General features: G+C 40.3%; 1 protein-coding gene across 1 annotated transcript in view; it reads right to left on the bottom strand.

Moving 5' to 3' along the window:
- Nucleotides 1-20,148, bottom strand: part of Nwd2 (NACHT and WD repeat domain containing 2) — a 148,335-nt gene that overhangs the window by 78,225 nt on the left and 49,962 nt on the right. The window contains exon 2 of the mRNA XM_059274595.1: nt 584-672. Coding sequence (XP_059130578.1) covers nt 584-672 — 89 coding nt within the window. The remainder of the gene's footprint in view (nt 1-583; nt 673-20,148) is intronic.

Genomic DNA, 20,148 nt, shown 5'->3' with positions numbered 1-20,148 from the left:
TTGAATATCCAAGATATTTCCAGCATTTTTCTATCATGCGGCAAAATAAACAAAATTGCTAGGGTCGGTGAGATTTAGTAACTATGTGCATAGTTACTGTCTTTGAAGGACCAACACACACACACACAGGGGGTGGGCTTGGCCAATGGTACCTCAATGAAATATGTAGGGAAGAAGACAATCCCCACACAAGCACAAACTGAGAGCCAGGATAAGGGAGGGGAGGGACGTCCGCTTGCTGAAAGGAAGTACTGTAAAAGTTGATCCTGATTTTAGATGCAACATATTCCTGTGGACATTAGCTTAAGGTGGAAGTTTCAGCAAATTTCATCTTTGTTGGTAAGAAGAGAAACTAGGAAAAAGCAACAAAATATGCTTTGAAGAAAAATATGAGAAATACCAGGCAGAGTCCAAGAAAGAGATGCATAAATATGAAACTGTCAAAATTAACTAAGTCATTTCCATTTTTCATGCATTTCTTTTCTCATATTTAAAGAAAGAAAAATATGTCTTTGTAGCACCTGCACTGTGATAAGAAGCAAACATTGCCTATCCTGATGATAGAAAAAGAGGTGACCATTACCTGAAATTCCAACCCATAGTTTTCTCTGCAGAATTCTCGCAGTTTGGGATACACGGTTTCTCTTAGTGCCTGCCGCTCTGCTCCTGTATCTATAACAGAAAACAAAACAAAACAAAAAACAAATGAGTATGCCAATACATATTGCTTGGAAAATGAAGGACTAAACAATAATATAAATGCAATCAAGATGGGGGCCTCAGGTGCGATGTGATCTTTGGCTGCTGGACTATTTCTACAGAGATCCATCCGCTATGCCTGTGCAAGGAAACCCCAAGGGATGGATGAAAACCTCAGTTGCCAGCTCTGTGTGGCCAGCAAGGCTGTGAACTTAGAGGTGATTGTTCATGCCCAGGTAGGTGTTTACACTTTTCCATATCCATGCCCTACTGTCTTTGGAGGAAGGAGAAGGAAGCATTGTTGGGCTAACAGATGTGTGAGCTTAATACATCACAAGCATTTAAAAATATACAGATTCATTGGTTTAGTTATAAATATGCAAATATCTGGACTATACTATTATTTCCTATAGTGTTTAGAAATAATTCAGCTTTTTACACACTTAAGTGCAGCATTCATGTAATCAGTACAATATTTAGGAATAATACATGATGGAAACCACTATTAACAACTATCAGATCTCACTGTCTGTAGAGTCAGTAGCCCAGCTGTTTAACAGGATGACATCTCTCACTAGAGCTTAGGGATGTCCTGTTGTATCACAGACAGAAACTGTTTTTGTAAATGCTATATCACAAAAGAACTCTGAAATAAAATATTTTTATTCTCAGTTATTAAAAAAATGCAGGAAGCAATAGAGAAACTGAAACCAGAAGAGTTGCTCAATAAGCATTATGTGATTAATTTTAAACATTTTACAGAGACAGAGATAGATAGATAGATACATATATACATAGATTCCAAAGCTTTCTGTGTTGCTAAATGCCAAAATTCTGCCATTAGTGGTGACCTCCTTGAGATTCTTGCTGCCAAGAGTCTGTTGCTTGATTGCCTGACTTCAGTAAACCCAAGAACCACAGTCTTCAAGAACTGGGTTAATGTGGTATCTCATGGAAAGCATATTTGCTAAATGTACCTCAATCCCAGCTACAATACAAACTGTCCACACATCTCATTTATAACAAAGATAATAATTTAAAAGAATATCCTTGTTATTCTCCAGCACATCTGTCCATGAAAACTCAGCCATATGCTGTGCTGACCTACCCTATTTTTCCTACTGTTCTCAAGCCTATTTTGAGAAGCAAATAACCAATTATGGGCCTAAAATGCAGCTGTAGCTCTGCAACATGGCAGAAGCCAGTTTTTACAGGGAAGCCTGAAGCAGAGGAATACAAGGTTTTCAGATAAACTGTGACCTGGGCAAAGAGGGTCTTTTCACACCTTAGAGCCAATGGGGTCCAGAGTCTAAAGAGAAAGAGAACGCAGGAGGACCACACTGAGCAAGTCCTGTGGTGTCACAGCATTGCTGGAGGCAGCACATTAAGCTTTTGTATGATTTATGTAATCTTGGGATCAGAAACCCACTATCCCTTGACCTATTTTGAAAGCTGAAAACATTAACTTTGTAATAAAGCTGATAATAGTCAATATCTCTTAAAAGCCTTAGCAGATTTTAAAAATCAAATCACTGAAAGGTCACTTTAAAAAATAAATCCTAGCTGGGTTTGTGGCCTATGCCTTTAATCCCTGCATTTGAGAGGTAGAGGCAAGTGGACCTCTATGAACTCAAGACCAGTATGATCTTTTTACACATAGAGTTCCAGGACAGCCAGGGCTACAAAGGAAGACCCTGTGCCCCAAATCCAAAATATAAACAAATACTACAGTGCATGGAAGTCTGGAGCTATTATTAAAGAAGGGTTATCACCATGAAATTTAAAATATTGATGTTTGATGAATGAAATAATTATGGTATCATATGAGGAACATTAAAAAACTGTTATTGTAATTCTTATTTCTTGGTGTTAAGAGTTTGATGTGCAATAGCCAGGAAGAAAAGAGTAATGTAGGAGCTACTTACTAACATTTATTGAGTGCTTATGACAGTCAGTTAATGTGCTGACTAATTCTGTGTGCATTTTCTTAAGCAATTTCTAATGATGGTTCTGTGGAAAAGTAACATGTGTGTGTTTTCCTGTTTTCAATTAGAAGAAACCAAATGGTAGAAGGGTTAAGAAAGGTGCCCTAGGTTAGATGGTCTTTAAGTAGTCAAACAGACTTGAATTCAAGCAGCCATACCAAGGGTAACTTTGCTTTAACTACAGTAATAGACATCTGTGAAAAGAATCAACCTTTGAATATAATCCATGTGGTACGTTATGTTATGGTTAAGGGAGGTGTGAAATAAAAAAAAATACTGAAGTTAGAGACCTTGCTTACCATGAATAAGGTCCTGGTTTCATCCTCAGCCCCTCCAAGAACAACAGTAAAAAAATGTCAAGTTTATAGTATGACTTTCTCTTTTGGAGTCAGCAGGCCTAAAATCCAACCAGAAAGTGGTTGGTTACCCCCGTAACTATTATGTGTTAATTACACCAGTGGTCTCATCTTGCTTGGCAGGCTGGTGTTGTAACCCATAAGTTTGTGATAGTTTGGTTGTCCTCTTGATGACTTTTCTCCCTCAGCAGCCTGCATATCACTTTTGTTATGGTAAAAGCTAGCTGGCAGGGAGAAACCTTTGAGCTCAGCTCCAGCTTGATTTCTCTGTCCTATGTAGTGTCTTTGGCAATAAGGTCTTACCATCTGATTCTAGTGGGCAATCAAGAGCCATGACAACAGCCTGTACTGTTTTTCAGGGAGTCTGGAGGCTCACTGACCAATACCTCACTAGAAGGGATCTCATACCTGGCACTGTTTAATAACTTATAGCTTCTGGGAGCAGCAGCATCTACCCATGGTCCTCAGGGTACCTTTCTTCAAACTTACATACACACACACACACACACACACACACACACACACACACGCACATATACATATACACACATATATAATATATATATATATATAAATATACATGTAAAACATTTTATACATATGTATTGTGTATGTATTCTTTAGATTTTTATTTATTTATTTATTTGTGTGTATAAGTATGTGCGCACGCATGCGCGCTTGCATGCGTGTGTGCGTGTGTGTGCGTGTGTGCGTGTGTGTGCGTGTGTGTGTGTGTGTGTGTGTGTGTGTGTGCTGCCTGCATGTATGTCTGTATATCATGTGCAGTGCATGCCTGGTGACCATGGAAGTCAGAAGACAGCATTAGATCTCCTGACACTAGAGGTATAGACAGTTGTGAACTATCATGTGGATGCTGAGGATCAAAACTAGGTTCTCTGCATAAGCAACAAGTGATCTGAAGGGCGGGGCCATCTCTCTAGCCCTTAAGTTGTATTTTAAAATTAATGTTCAAAATAGTATGATTCCATATGGCTTTTTCCTATGTCCTTAGTGTTGGCTAACCATGCTCCCCATCTTCCCTGTTTCACAGCTACTTCCATATCATTGTGTTCTACTATCCTCTCTCCCTTAAGACCTCCTCTCTTCTCTTTTAACTTCCTGGTTGCTATAGGCACTCCAAGTTAAACACAGAAATCTAAAAGTTTGAAGTTAAGATCTGCATATGAGAACTTGAAGCTTCTGTTTTTCCAGGCCTGATTCCAAGGAAAAAATCATGCATGGGACTAGAAGCCTGCTCAAAAGCCCATGGCTGGGAAGGTCCTAGGTCCTAGGGAGGAGTCTATCACAGTTGTCTTGCTGTATGGACACGATATCAAACTGCCTTCTAAAGATTCATATTTATACCGATGGATTAGCGCTGCTCTCAGCCTTGGTCAGAGATGCTTCTTTTTGATGTAGAAATTTAGTTAATCCTGAGATTTCTAACTGGTGAAACTCCTGCGAGTAAGGGGTTGTTGAGTTCTCAGTCCTTAACAGAACATCTGTATAATCCCTTCTAAAGACCAGGGAAACATCAGAGAGGGCAGAAAAAGCAGAGGACCCAAAGTGTAAGAAGGAGGGCCATGAAGTGCTTTTTTCTCAGCATGACATGGCTGTTGCACTCATGAGCTCATAGTGCCAGTATCTACCTGCACAAGACAGCCCATCTGGCGCTGGAGGGATGTCTCAGTATTTAAGAGCACTTGTTACTCTTGTAGAGCTCCCATGTTTCGTTCCCAGGACCCACATGGTGGTCCACAACCATCCATAACTCCATTTCCAGGGGATCCAACGGCCTCTTCTGACTTGTGTGGTCACCTTGCATATTTGTGGTACACATACATACTTGCAGGCAACACACTCAGACACATAAAGAAAGACTGAGTCCATCAGCATTCCATCACTGGTTAGGGAGGGGCTTGTAAGTCTCTACTCATCCCTAGGAACTTTAGGCAGTTAATGGTTGGGCTGGGGGATGTGTATGATATTCCTCAGTGGTAGCCATTGATAAGTTTCTCTTGATCGAGCAAATAAATTCCCACCCACGCTCAGGATGCCAACTCTAAGCAAACACAGTGGGTCATAAAAAATAAAAAAGACATGAAAACAGGAAGGAAACTTGAGAAAAAGAAGGGGTTTGGTGGGAGAAAAAGGGGAGAGAGAGGAAGACAATGGTGAAGACCATGGTCATAGTCCACACATATGTAGTGAGAACATGAAAGAATAAAAAGTTCTTTTCCCTCTAGGATATACTCTAACAACCAGATCATTAGTAAGCTCTCTTAGTTTCCTCTTAAAGCCCCAGTGAATCTACTTTCCTCACCCCTGGTACTGGTTACAAGTCTCATTTGGACTTTGTCCATTTTCCATATTGGAATCCTCCGATACATATACCACAGTCTCCTGACTGATCTTTTCAAGTGTAGTTCACATTACATGTCTACGATGGAAGACACACTTCTTCAGTTGAATACTCTTTCTTGCCCTAAGCTTATCTCCCAACACTTCCGTTCATGTCACCCCCAGCGCTGGCCTTCACTGTCCCTGAGTTAGACTTCCACACTGGATCTTTGCTCGTGCTGCGTCCTGGAATGCCTGGTCCTGTGATCAGCTCATAACCCCTTGTGTCGTTTAAGTGCCAGCCTCAATGCTCCCTCCTCAGAGAGGCATTCCTGGAGCACGGACTACAGACGCCAATGTGTATTCTTTGGACGTTCTTTTGCTTCATCTCTGCAGTGATTTATAACTGATTATGATTATGAATCCGCACATAAATCAGCACAAAAGTAAACTAATGGGTACCGTGACCCTGCGATTATCCCTAGAAAGGCTTCCTTTCTGCTCTACAAGTCTTCGTGGGACATATGTAAAAGCAACAGGATGTGAAATTTTGTAAACTATAGGGCAGAGTTTAAATATTTGATGTCATCAGGTAAATGAATAAACTGAAATACAGATTTCCTTTCTGATTTGTGAGTTTCTGGTGGGATATGAATGTGTTTTTGCTAAGTTATTTTGAACCTTTCTAAATATGTGAAGGAAGTGTGTGAATGTATCTAATAGGCATTCCACATCCTTCTATCATTAAAATGACTCAGATTTTCCTGCATTTATATTAATATATGATGACTGAATCCGGAAATGGAAAAGTAATTAAGATAGAATGGATTAATTATGAGGGTTGACAGATAAGCTCGCTTAATTAAATAAAAAGGCCCTTATTCACACCAACAGCAAATCTGGAGGGTTAGTAATTAAAAATATTTGAATGTCACAGACAGGAAAAAGGAACTCACAGAATCTCATGGATCAAAAGGGACCTCAAAGTGTAGATCAGTGACAAGGTGCTTTATGACTTATTTTTCATACATAGTCACTGGGTTCCCTAGGCCTCTACTCAGTTCATCACTTCTTTGAAAAGCTGCATTTATATTGTGGCTCCAATAACAATTAGGGTTTGAGAAGCTGCTTTCTAAATAGTTCCTGGGTGATTCTGGAGCTAATAGAGGCCTATGTGCAGTGTTTGAATTATCCACAGGAAGCACATTAGTTGGGGAGAATTATTAATCAAGTTTTATGATTTTTGGACCATGTTGATTTTACCCCAACAAGAGGTAAGATTAATTTCCAGGCTTATTGAGTGCTGAAAAGACCATCCTGGATGGGAACCTCACATGGTTCCTGCCTCATCCAATCTTGAGTCCGAGGACATTAGATCAGGTCATTTTTCCAACCCTGCCAGAGATCAGAATATCTGTTCAGGACCCACCACACATACTGGGCTAAGAAAGGCCTGGCTCCAATGTTTCTGGCAGGTGAGAATTCTACCACTGAGTTACCAAAGCTTTCCTATCTCCAAGCTCTCTGTACATAGGCTGTTTCCTGGATTCTCTATTGTATCCTAGCTCATTAGCTGGTGATTCTTCAGGGAAGTTTATATTAGCTTCCTCAAGGACTGCTCTTTCTTGATGGCCTTCTAATAAATCCTCCACACCCAAGCCATCACTCAGCCCTTCTTGTGCCACCGTTAATACCTCATGTCAGTTTTGTGCCATAAATGTCTTCTGAATTTCATCTGTTCCACACCTTCCCTCTTTCAACCTGAAGAATCCAAAGCCTCTCATGTCTCTAAACTGTTAGCTGCATTTTTTTGGGTACCACTTTCTAATGCAGTATGTAACAACCAGAGATAAAGCCCAAGGCAAAACAAAAGCTACTTTGATCATCTAAGACCTTAATGAACGTTGGTGGTCCAGAGGCTGAAGAGCAGAATGCTTAGCAATTGGAAATGTGTCTTCTGGCTGAGTTCCATTTTCTACTGCCATTTACCATGCGTCTTCTAGACATGCTTTCATGCTACTTGACCCTGAGTTCTGTCCTCACACAAGCTGCTTTTCCTGCTCAGAAGCTCGTATCTATCACACCCTCTTTGTGTGGCTGGCCTTTGTGAGTACCAGTTAAAGACAACACACTTTGCTACTTCTTGCTAGGGTCAGACAGACCTTCTCCAGAGTACCCACAGCACTCTACTTAACCCTGTAAGACATCACATACTGATCTCTTATAATTTACTATAATTAATATTTTTAGCTAATTCCTCCATTAAACTGTGAATTCAAAGACAGCGAATTTCTCATTCATGTTCACATTATGGAAATTAGGGCAGATTCCAACTCACAATCAATACTTGATAAATGACTGTACAAATAGATGCTATTATAATAAGAATGTTAAAATAAACTAGAATTTTTTTCTTGGAAATGTTAGCATAGATCAAAATCCCATGTTACTTCTGAGTAATAGCAGGTTACAGTGATGGTATTATTAATCATTCATGGATCTGGGCTGATATGACAAAGTAGACAATAAGATGGCAGCACAAGTACCACAGTGGGTCTTCCTTCTAATCAGCAATAATCACACTTGACAATGTTATCACCAAAACAACTTAAAATTTAGTAAGTCAACCAAAGAAACGCCTATAAACTGAAAGGAAGCAACATTAGGCACAAGTATGAATCTGGGCACAGAAATGAAGAACTCAGAAAAAGCAAGTATCTAATGTGTTTTAAAGAATATAGTGTAGCTGTGGCTTAGACAGTGTTTTACCAGAGGCTTGTGTGTGAAAGGTTTGGTTCCCAATTGAAAACTTATTAATATAATCTATAACTATCTGCAATCTATAAGAGATACACTTTGGGTTCAGAAACAGAAATTGAAAGTAAAAAGAAATGGAAAAGATGCAGTATTCACTACCTAAAAGCAGATTGGCTATCTGGACTATCAAAACAGGCTTTGATACATACTCCTAGAGCAAAAGGACATGTGACATGGCAGTTATAGTGAATACACATTCACAGAGACAATTCTAAACTATTTAAACTACAGAAACTGTGCTGGTGAGATGGCTCAGCAGGTAGAGCTTACAGCCAAGCCTGCTGATCTGAATTTGATTTCCTAGGGTAACATGTAGGAAGGAGAGAACTGACTCCTAGAGTTGACCTCTTACCTCCACACACACGTGCTGTGGCAGGAACAGATGTGCGTGAACCCCACCCCATAACTAAATGTAAGTTTTAAAAGATTTAAAAATAAAAAGCAAAAAAGTTAAGGAATTAAAAGGAGGAACAAATATTCTAATAACAGCCTGGTAGCTTGGTAACCTAACTGTAATGGCTGACTCTTAATCATTGGTGAAAAAAACAAAACAACAACAACAACAAAAAAATGGAATTCTAAATCAACATGGCCAGAGAAGACTTAATGTCATTCTGTTTAGAAGTATGACCTAACATTTGTAGATGCTTATGAAGCAACTGGCACTCATATAACCCAGAAGATACTCAAGGACAGCACATTCCTGTCTGGTACGCACAGATCATTTCCCATGGTGGCCATATGCTACATTACAAACAAGCCTCATAAATTTAACAGTATTGAAATCATGGCAAGTACATCCTCCAAGCATAATTAAAATAGAAATTGACAGTTCAAACTCTGGGAAGTTGGAAATTAATAAAAAATACTTCTATATTCCAACAAACTTCTAAATACTTGATGCTATTACCTACACATCAAAGCAGGACACTTGAGATAAGGTCAACATTTTGAATTCAATGAAATAAGAGCACACATCAAAGGCTATGAAAGGCAGAGAAAGTAATGGCTAGAAAAATAAAAATTAGAACTTCAAAATACACCAGAAATGTAAAATCTAGAACTAGTAATGTAGGTGTACATCTTAAGAAGTGTAAAAAGAAAGCAAAATGAGTTCAAAGCTAAAAAAAAGTGGTAGATCTAAGAAGTAAGAAAGAGATGGTGTAGCATGGCTTGTAGGAAGGTGTCTTAGTGAGGTTTACTATTGCTATGATGAAATACCTTGACCAAATCCAGTTGCAGAGGAAAGGGTTTATTTGGCTTATACTTCCAAATCACAGTTCATCATCAAAGGAAGTCAGGACAGGAACTCAAACACGGGAGGAATCTGGAGGTAGGGGCTGATAGAGAGGTCATGGAGGAGCACCGCTTACTATCTTGCTCCCCATGGTTTGCTCAGCCTGCTTTCTTACGGAACCCAGAACCACCAGCACAGAGTGGAATCACACACAATAGGCTGAGCCCTCACTCATCTATCACTAATTGAGAACATGTGCTGTAGGATTGTCTAAAGCCCAACTGGATAGAGACATTTTCTCAGCTGAGGATCCTTCCTCTCTGATGACTCTAGCTTGTATCAAGTTGACATGAAACTAGCCAGCACAGAAGATGACTGAACAATTAATGACAAAGTTCCTACCATTTTTTCTTGGTGTGTGAACCATTGGGTTTCATTAGGATTACTTACAGGAATATGGGTGAGGGATTATTTATAGGCACACTGGGTAACTTACCAATGGCTATACCACTGAAGAAAATGTCTTCTCCCCAATTCCATCACCCAGCAATCACTAGCCTATAAATCCCCAGGAAGGGAAAGAACCTATAAGGAATGATGCTGATGGGTCCATTCTTGTGCAGGTCGTATGCAGGTAATCACAATTCCTGAGGGTTCAAGGGTACAAGGTCCATGCCATGACCAGAAGACAGTGTTCTACAACATTCCACCTTTTCTTTTGGCTCTTAAATTCTTTCTGCTTCCTCTCCTGTGATATTACCTGAGCCTTGGATGGGATAATTCCAATGTCCAGGACTACTTTCTAAGCCTTTATAAGCCTATGCAGATGTCCACTTCCTGTACTTCACTCAATTATCATAATTATCATATCATTATAGTGCATTCCACATGTAACTTCTGGGCAAAGGGTGGCTGCCCTCCCACAGTCCTAGCCAACATCATATGAGACTGGCGGACGCTTTCCTTGTAACCATTTTTCCTTGTAATTGATATTTATTTTTGCAGAGTTTGGGACGCTATAACTATTGCTATTGCTTCTCAGTCATTACTTGATGATCCTCATCTGATCAAATTATGAAAGTTGCCAAATAATTTTCATTTCTACCATTTCTTTCATATTTACCAAACTTCAAATTGTAATGAAGAGCTCTCTACCATCAACTGACCTACTTTCAACTTGTCTATCCATCCTCTTACTTGTATGTATTCATGCCCTTGCACCCACTTCAGTAGGGATTTTAAATCAGTTACAAGAGGGAAAAATAAAACCACGGTAACTAACCAACAAGATGACAAGAATCAATTCCTGACTACCATTGAATGGACTTGACTCTAAAGTTATCTGACGCTGCTCTCCTACTGCAGCGTCATGCAACTTCGTGCAACAGCAATACCGAGTAAGGTCACTCCAAGACAGTGGAGTGAAAAAAAAAAAAAAAAAAAAAACCAAGCCAACTCCATGCCACATCTGGCCAAAGTGAAATAAGAACACCATATGAAGCACACCCACTAGGTAGACACCCATCTCTCCTGGCTGACACAGTGCCTCTCTCTTCTTTACCAGATGTATGTTTAATTTCTCTCTACTCTTCTCACCTGGTCGATAAGAACTGAAGTGAGAAACTATGAAATTGTGTATTATCTGCTCATACCATCTGTAGAGTAAACCATATTTCCTTGAGGTTTCCTCAAACAACCAAACACAGGCCCAACGCCAGCATGTGCACCCCAATACCTCACAGTGAGATGCATCTTGGTTCCATGTGATGTGTTCTTTGCTTCTTTTCAGTGAGCGCAGGACCCCGACTTTGTTTCACCAAGGAGCATGCTGAAGGGTAGGGTTTGTGCTATTGGCCACCTGTGACTTTGAAGTGGCAAAAGCTGGTGGACAGGTGATTAACTGATCACAGCATATCCTGCCTCCATCCTGGCATGGATTCTCAAGCACATATGTGGGGAGCTGAGGGCAGCGTCAGATGGTTCTCAATGAGACCGCCCCAACTGAAATGGGAGGAAAATATGCCACAGTAAGAGCTTTACAGAAGGTCGGTTCCTTCTGTAAAGACGTCTCTGCTGCCCTGAGAGACACTCATGTGTGGAGTACGAGCTTACTTACTGAAATCAAAGCATTTCAAATCAAATCAAAGGAATATTTGGCTACATGATCATTCTATTTTTTTTTTTGCTTGTTTTTTAATGACCTTTTACTTGTGTGTCTTAGCAAATTATTTTGGTATATGTCATCACTCCGGAAGTAGTTTTCATGTTGTCTTTAAAAAAGAGGCAGGAGGGCAGGAAGAGGGAGGGGAGGGGGAATCTGTGATAGGTATGTAAAATGAATAAAAAATTTCCTTAATAAAAAATGAAATAAAAAAATAAAATCTAAAGGTTAAAAACATTAAGACTAGGGCTGGAGAGATGGCTTAGCAGTTAAGAGCACTGGCTGCTCTTCCAGAGGACCTGGGATCTATTCCAAGCACCCACATGGCAGCTCACAAATATCAATAATGCCAGTCCCAGGAGATTCAATGCCCTCTTATAGACTCAGTGGGCACCATATATATGTGGTGCAAGACATGCATTTAGGAAAAACACAAATAAAATAAAATACTAAAATAGTAAAAAACCCAGATAGTATAACCTTTTAGTTTGCTTCCAGTGTTTGTCTAGATAAAACCAAAGCTGGTTCCACTGCAGTATCTGGAACAAAAGAAGGCAAGAGCTGCAGTGTGTTTCCCCTTTCTCCTCCTCCTATTATCTCATTAGTGGGTAAGAGGTGGGAGGTGGATGGACACTTAGGGCTGTGATGCCCCCTTCCCAGCTGCTTCAATGGCAGCTACAGCCAGTCTTACCAGGCTAGACAATAAGCAACTGGAGCTTAAGGGTGGGACTTCTGAAAAATGTGATTCTGGATTCCCACTAGGCTGTGCTCTTTGTTCTAAGAAATAAAATAAATAATAAACGATATAACATTGTATAACCACACAATTATAATAATGTTTGATATATTATATAATATGTAATAATAATAATATTATTATTATGAGTGTGTGTGTGTATGTGTGTGTGTTTGGGGGAGGGCACATGTGCCAGGGCTCATGTGTAGAGACCAGAGAATAACTCTGAAGAGTTGATTCTTCCTTCTACCCTATGTGGTTCAGGGGAATCAAACTGAGGTCTCCTGGCTTGTACAGAAAGTGCTGAGCTGAGTTGCTTGGCCGTCTTCTAATGATTTTTCTAAACTAACCTAGCACCCACTGTTGATGAGTGGCACACCGAAGACAAAAATGTCAAGAGAACAAATGGCAGTTCTTAAGCCATTGCATGCATGGTCTTCTCATGGTGGTTGGAAGCCCAAGTGACATTAAGATGGCAATAACTAATGCTCACATCTGTCACACCCCACCTACTCTCTGAGTCTTCCATGACTTTTCCTCACTCAGCATCACAGAAAACATCCTCTTCATAAGGTGTGTGGGTGGGGTTGAAGCAACCTTCAATTCATGCAAGAGTTTTTTTTTTTTTTTTTTTTTTTTTTGTTGTTGTTGTTGTTCTCGACAGGGTTTCTCTGTGTAGCTTTGTGCCTTTCCTGGAACTCACTTGGTAGCCCAGGCTGGCCTCGAACTCACAGAGATTTGCCTGGCTCTGCCTCCCGAGTCCTGGGATTAAAGCTGTGGGCCACCAACGCCCGGTTCGTGCAAGAGTTTTGACCCGTCTTCTATCATTTACCTAAAACAAACTGCTTTTGCTGGGGTTACAACTGGAAATACTCAATAAATGTCCAACAACAGGGGAGAGTGAGGTGAGGCCCAGTATTGTTTAACATGTCGAGTATCTTGAGCTTAGCATTTGTTATTATAAACCAATACTAAATGGCTGGCAGGAAGACTATTAGCTGGATGACTTTTCCACACTAAGAAGAAAGCACTTTAGAACCTTGACATTGTTAATGAAGACATTGTTAATTCATTTTTATGTAAATTCATTTTGCTACACAATTGTCAACACAATTGTCTAATTAAATAATTCACCCACCATCAGTTACAAAAGGATCTGAAACGTGTAGATTACTTAGAGATGCACTTTAAAGAAATTCACATAAAATATTGCACCAGCTAGTGGAAAGGGAATTAATTCATTTTGGCAGTATGAATTCTGACATAGTAAATGTCCATATGTCACAGTTAATGCTTTTTAACAAATTGGCAAATGAGATGATATGAAACTTGGCATTCCTGTTCTTAGAAAAAAAATAGTTCTGAAGAAGATACAGATAGGCATTAAAATAGTTTCTATAACAACTGCTTTGGGGAACAACCATGGCTTTAATTTGTTAAATCAGATTATTAGCAATTGTGCTTTGCATGCTTGCAACATTAAAAGTCCTGACCTAGCAGAGCTGAGGCCTGAGAAATCTGCCTCGTCTTCACAGTTAGGCTCAGCAGCATCTAACGCAAAGATGCACACTGTGTCCAAGTCATTGGTTTTAATGGAGAGAGAAAGGTTGAAACTGACTCAATGGGGAAACTTAATGGATTAAAAAACCCTCAGTAAATATTGAACTGTAGGGGCTGGGGAGATGATCAGTGATCAAGGACACTTGTATAAGCGTAAGGATCTGAATTCAAATCCACAGCACTCATATAAAAAGCCAAGCATGGCTACTTGGTGCCTGTGAGCCCAGTGTGGGAGTAGGCAAGGAACAGGTGGATTCCTAGAGCTCACTGGCCAGCCAGTCAAAAGGAAACTGTGAGTTTCAGGTTCAATGAAGGGCCAGGTCTCAAGGGAATAAGGTGGGAAGCGATAAAGGAAAGTACCCCGTGTTCTGCTCTGGCCTTTGCATGGGCGTGTGCAACACTTACATTTATACACTTACATTCATGCATCTTCCACACCACACACCAAAAGAAAAACGCTCTTGTTCAAAACAATCAATTTAGTGAAAACAATGAAATATTGGTCCCTGTGCCAACCCGTGAACTACTGACCTGCTTATGATATTTTCAGATGCCAGATTTCCTATGTTTACTAGATATAGAAATCGTAGAGAATGAAATTTGAAACTTCTTTGTCTGCACAGTTGTTCTGATAGGAGCCTAGAGGAGAGGGTGAGCTGGCTAAAATTCTTAGTCCGTTTGTGCTGCACAAGATACCTTAGATGGGGTAAAATTTAGAAACAATAAAATGAAAGATATAATAGAAAGCTACTTATTTTTCAGAACATTGTGTGTGTGTTGCACATGCATGTACAGACAGGTTCATGTGTGTGAGTACAGACATATGTGTGTCACACCACCCATATGGAGGTCGGAGGACAGCCTCAAGTGATGATGCTTGTTTCCCACCTTGTTTTGGACAGAGTCTCCTCGTTTACTGATGCATATGCCAGGACAGCTAGCCTTTATGCATCCAGGGGTCTTCCTGTCTCTGCCTTCCACCTCCCCCAAGGGGCACTGGGGTTACAGATGCTTTCCACATCTAGCTTTCATGCAGATACTGGGGACTCAAACTCAGGTCCTCACGCTTTCATAGCAGGTGTTTTACCCATTGAAACATTTCCCCAGTTTTAGAAAGTTGTTTCTCATAGTCTGGAGGCTAAGAGGTCCATCGTCAAGGTGACAATAGATTTAGGGACCGGTAAGGACCTGTTCTCTGTTTCACACTTAAGCTGTCTTTACATGATCACATAGAAGAAGAGGTCAGAGATGCCAAGCACTTTCTTGATATTTCTATAGGGTCACTAATGGCTTTATGACTTATTCACCTCCTAAAGGTCCTACCTTTTATGACTGTCACAGTGGTGATGAAGTCTCAATATGTGGTTTTGGGGGCATTTAACAGTCACACCAGATTCACTGGCTTTAATTCCCTGCATGGGACTTGAGGGTCTCTGGGGACCTGTCCTGGAAGTATGTCTACTGAGGGAAGACACTTGCAGGTGGGACTATGGGGAACTTCATTAAAGTCCAAGATGATCCCATCCTATTTAAGGATCATTAAGTGTGGCTTCAGCAACATTAAAAAACCCTGAATGCTATGTGATGATTCAGACAATTAGCCAATCAAATTCTTTTTTCTTAGAGAAATGTCTGGGTCTGAGGAGTCTGCTCACTTTCTGTCTTTTTCATATCTTCACAAAATGGCATAAACTGCAGTAAACCTCAATAAGTGTCCTGTACCAAAGGTGCATGATAATGGTGCCTTAATTTGTCTATTATTTTTTTATTTTTAAAGTTATCATTGAAGGTATTATATATAGTTACAGTGCCTTAATTTTAATGTTTAGGGCAACTTTAAACACCTTATTCATATATATGGATGTTTTCGACCCAGGAAGAGCTAGTCACCTGATACATATCATATACCACATAAGAACACTGGTACACAGCTCCAGAGAAGCTAGGAAAAAAGGAGGATCCTAAGAAGGACATATGGATCACCTTGGGAAGAGGAAACAGAGGAGATCTCCATGAGTAAACTGGGGATGAGAGGGAGGCAATAGAGGGGAGGGGATGGTGGATGAGAACATGAGGGAATGGGATAGTTGAGCTGGGGGAGGGACGAAGTGGGAGAGCAATGAAAGAGATATTTTGATACAGAGAGACATTATGGGGTTAGGGAGAAACCTGGTGCTAAGGAAATTCCCAGTAATCCACAAGGATGACCCCATATTAGACTACTAGCAGTAGTGGTGAGGGTGCCTTAATTGACCTACCCTGGTAATCAGATTGGTGAATACCCTAACTGTCATCATAGAGTCTTCATCCTAACTGATGGAAGCAGATGCAGAGATCCACAGCCAAGCATTAGGCCGAGCTCAGGGAGTCCAGCTGAAGAGAGGGAAGAGGGATTATATGAGCAAGGGGGTGTCAAGATCATGATGGGGAAATCTACAGAGACAACTGAACCAAGCTCATAGGAACCATGGACTTTAGACCGACAGCCATGGAGCCTGCATGGGATGGGACTAGACCCTCTGCATATGGGAGACAGTTGTGTAGCTGGGTGTCTTTGAGGGGCCCCTGGCAGTGGGATCAGGATCTATCCCTGGTGCATGAATTGGCTTTGTGGATCCCATTTACCTGTAGTGATATTTTATTTGTGTACTCCAATAAAGCTTATCTAAGGATCAGAGGAAAATATCAGCCACTATATTAAATATAGAGGTCAGGCAGTGGTAGCACATGCCTTTAATCCTAGCATTTGGGAGGCAGAGATTCATCTGGATCTCTGTGAGTTCAATGCCACACTGGGAACAGAGCCAGGCATGGTGGCACATGCCTTTAATCCCAGTGCTAGTCAACCATAGACATCTGGAGGCTTGGATAGACAGACAGAAAGTGATAGAGCTGGGTGGAAAGAGGAAGTGATGTAGCAGGGCAGAGAGAGGAAGAAAGATGGCAGGGACAGAAAGGCGTATAGGCGTGGGTATACGGGAAATAGCTCTTGCTGGAGGCTCAGGAGCTGGCATCAGGTGAGGTTGGCTGTGGCTTGTTCTATTCCTCTGATTTCTCAGTTTTCACCCCAATATCTGGTTCCAGGTTTTTTATTAATAAAAACATTTAGTAATTCATCTTACAATTACATATGTAATTGATGCAGGGCGGGGGGCTTGGTCCTGCCTCAACTGAATATACCAGGCTTAGCTGTCCCTCCATGGTAGCCCTCACCCTTTTGGAGGAGGAGATGAGGGGGTAGGTCAGATGGGGGGAGTGGGAGGAGGGAGGGGAGGGGGATCTGTAGTAGGTATGTAAAATGAAATTAAAAAAAAATTTAAAAAAGAACACTGGTTCTGTCTTGCACAAAAGAAAACAGCAAAAGCAAACAAAATTTTTGGTAAAGCTCTCCACTCTAATGCCTTTATAAATAATACATATTATTATCAGTGTGAACTTCTAAATTCTACTCACAGCTAAAGGTTGCAAAGGTTTCCTCTTAAGCCATCAAAAGATGCTCTCACCTCACCTTCCCCAAAGTATCAATATTGAATGATATAAAAATACTTTTAGCATTTTCTTTCAAATAAAATATTCAACACTCAATGCTTTCATGGAGCATTTTCCCTTAAAAATCCATTATGCTAAAAGTAAATATCTACATGTAGACCACTAGACTGATGTAATTAGAATATGTATTTACAAAAAGGTAATGGAGATTATGTCAGCCACAGTGAACAGTGGCTGGTTCACTGTGGATTTTCCCTCACATAATCTTATCTGGAATAAACAAAATGCTAACATTTAAGTTTTTGATTTTTTTCTCAATTCCAACAGTTGTTCTTAAGCCTATTATTTTTTTGTTTGGGCTAATTAATAATTTTATCACAAATTATTTTAAAAGCCTAAGAATAGTAAAGAGATACAAGGTAAGAATGGATTTGTCTACACTTATTTTGTAATTCTTTGATTTTAGTGTGAGTGTGCATGTGGTCTGTGTGTGTATGTGTGCATGTGTGCATGTGTGTGTGTGTATTGGAGAAGGTGTGTGCTCCTGTGGAGGCCAGAGCTGTATGTCTGCTGTCTTGATTGCTAGTCACTTCATTCTTTGAGACAGTGCCTCTTGTGGAACCTTGAGCTCACTGATGCTTTGACTAGGCTTGTTGAATTGGCCCTAGGGAACTGCTTGTCTTTCTGCACCCTCAACTCCATCAGAACTGGGGTTACAGACATTCACCAACATACTTGGCTTCTACATGGATGCTGGGCATCTGAACTGAAGTCCTCTCACTTGTGATACAAGTACTTTCCCCCTGAACTACCTCCTCAACTCCCCACATTCATTTGAGTCACTGAACTCATCTGAGATGGCCTGCTTGTGAATATGCTTGTCCCCACTTTATGCTTTGTGCTGATTTCAGGACTTGGTCCCAGTTTCCCCAGGGTACCTTTCAGGCTTGGCCTCAGGATTTCAGTGTAGCCTGAGGTGCTGATGGATGAATTTCCATGATGTCAGAGTCATGTGTTCCACATTCTTGCTTCTAAGGCTTCTTAAGTCTAGAATTGCTTCTTATTGAAACAACAACACAACCAACATCGGGTCACATTCAGATGCTAATCCCAAGTTAGGGATTTCTCTAAGTCATGGAAATGATGATGTTCGACTACTGACCCTCTGGACAGAAATGTAGAACCTTCTCGACCAGCCAGCACCCTCTGCAGATTCACCTCTCTCCTCTTTCTATGCATTTTATTCCCATTGATCCAATATGCTATCATTTGTATCGGCATATGTTAATCAAATACAGTAGTGTGTTTTATCATGACATTTTCATACATATGTATAAGGCACTTGGGCCATATTTATAATCTCTATTACCTATACGTACCTCTCTGTTGCCTTGTTCCCTCTCTATTCATTAATAGCTATAGCTCCTTCATATATATGTATATATATATATATATTATATATATATTTTTTCTTTTTCTACAAAAGAGTTAAAATATGGGATGCTTGTCTAAGTCTGGCTTACCTCTTTTAAGATAATAATCTATATTAATTTCATTTTTCATGAGTTCATTCTTCTTTATGGCTGAATAATACTCTTCCCCCCACTCCTCGTGTGTGTGTAAAACTTCATTACCTTCTTCCAGTCATCCACTGACAGGCATCCAGGCTAATTCTATATCTTAGCTACTACAAATGGCACTTCAATAAACATAGACATACAGTTACCCCTGTGGCTTGCATTATGTCTGCCCACATAAACTCAATTACTGCACTTGCTGTTAAGTGCTGCTGCTCAGAGCACTCAAAACTACCAACCATCTCCATCATTTCCAGCCTGCAGTTCTTGAGAACAGGAATCATGCCCATCTTTCTCAGAGCAATATCCCTCCCCAAAAATCTGTGGTAGAAAGCTAGCCAAAATACAGCTTAATACATATTATTCCATTAACAGTTTTATCTTGTGTGCTTTTCTTTTTTTTTATTGGAACTTGTTCACATCTTTTTTTTATATTTTTTATTTATTTATTTATTATTTATTTATTTTTTAATTTTAATTTTAATTTTGCAATACAATTCAGTTCTACATATCAGCCACGGATTCCCTTGTTCTCCCCCCTCTGGCCCCCCTCACCTTCCCCCCAGCCCACCCCCCATTCCCACCTCCTGTGCTCATTGCATGAGTTGGCTGTTTGAAACCGGGGGCCTATGCAGGGTCGCTTGGCTCGGCCTAGGAGGAGGGGACTGGACCTGCCTGGACTGAGTCTACCAGGTTGATCTCAGCCCACAGGGGAGACTTTGCCTTGTTCACATCTTAATTGTCTTGGTATGCTGTATCTAGTCTAGAACCTAGCATACAGTAAGTGTTTAAGAGATGTTGGATGAATTTATTTCTGAAATGTTGTGTATCAACAATCAAGCTTCCCAAGAACATGTATGCATGAAGATACTTGAGGGCATTCTTTGCCTTTTGCCCACCTTCACCTGCATGAAAAATTTTAGAACGTAGCTGGGTTATAAGAGATAAAGGCATATAAGCTGTTATAATAGCTCCACAAACAGGCTCAGAAAGTTACATTGAAGTGAAAATAGAAAATGAATCCATAGGTATGTATATGTAAGTGTGTGTGTGTGTGTGTGTGTGTGTGTGTCTATAGTTTAAATGGAGTTACCACACACAGGGTGATAATGCTTCCTGAAAGGACCATAGACTATATGTCCCAAACTCCAGTTCTAGGCATAGGAAACCTACTTTTGAGTTGTTGGTCAG

This window comes from Peromyscus eremicus, chromosome 10 (genome assembly GCF_949786415.1).
Source record: "Peromyscus eremicus chromosome 10, PerEre_H2_v1, whole genome shotgun sequence".
In the NCBI taxonomy this organism is placed as follows: Eukaryota; Metazoa; Chordata; class Mammalia; order Rodentia; family Cricetidae; genus Peromyscus; species Peromyscus eremicus.
Note: the sequence above shows the minus strand (reverse complement) of the source record. Positions and strands in the feature narration are given on the sequence as shown.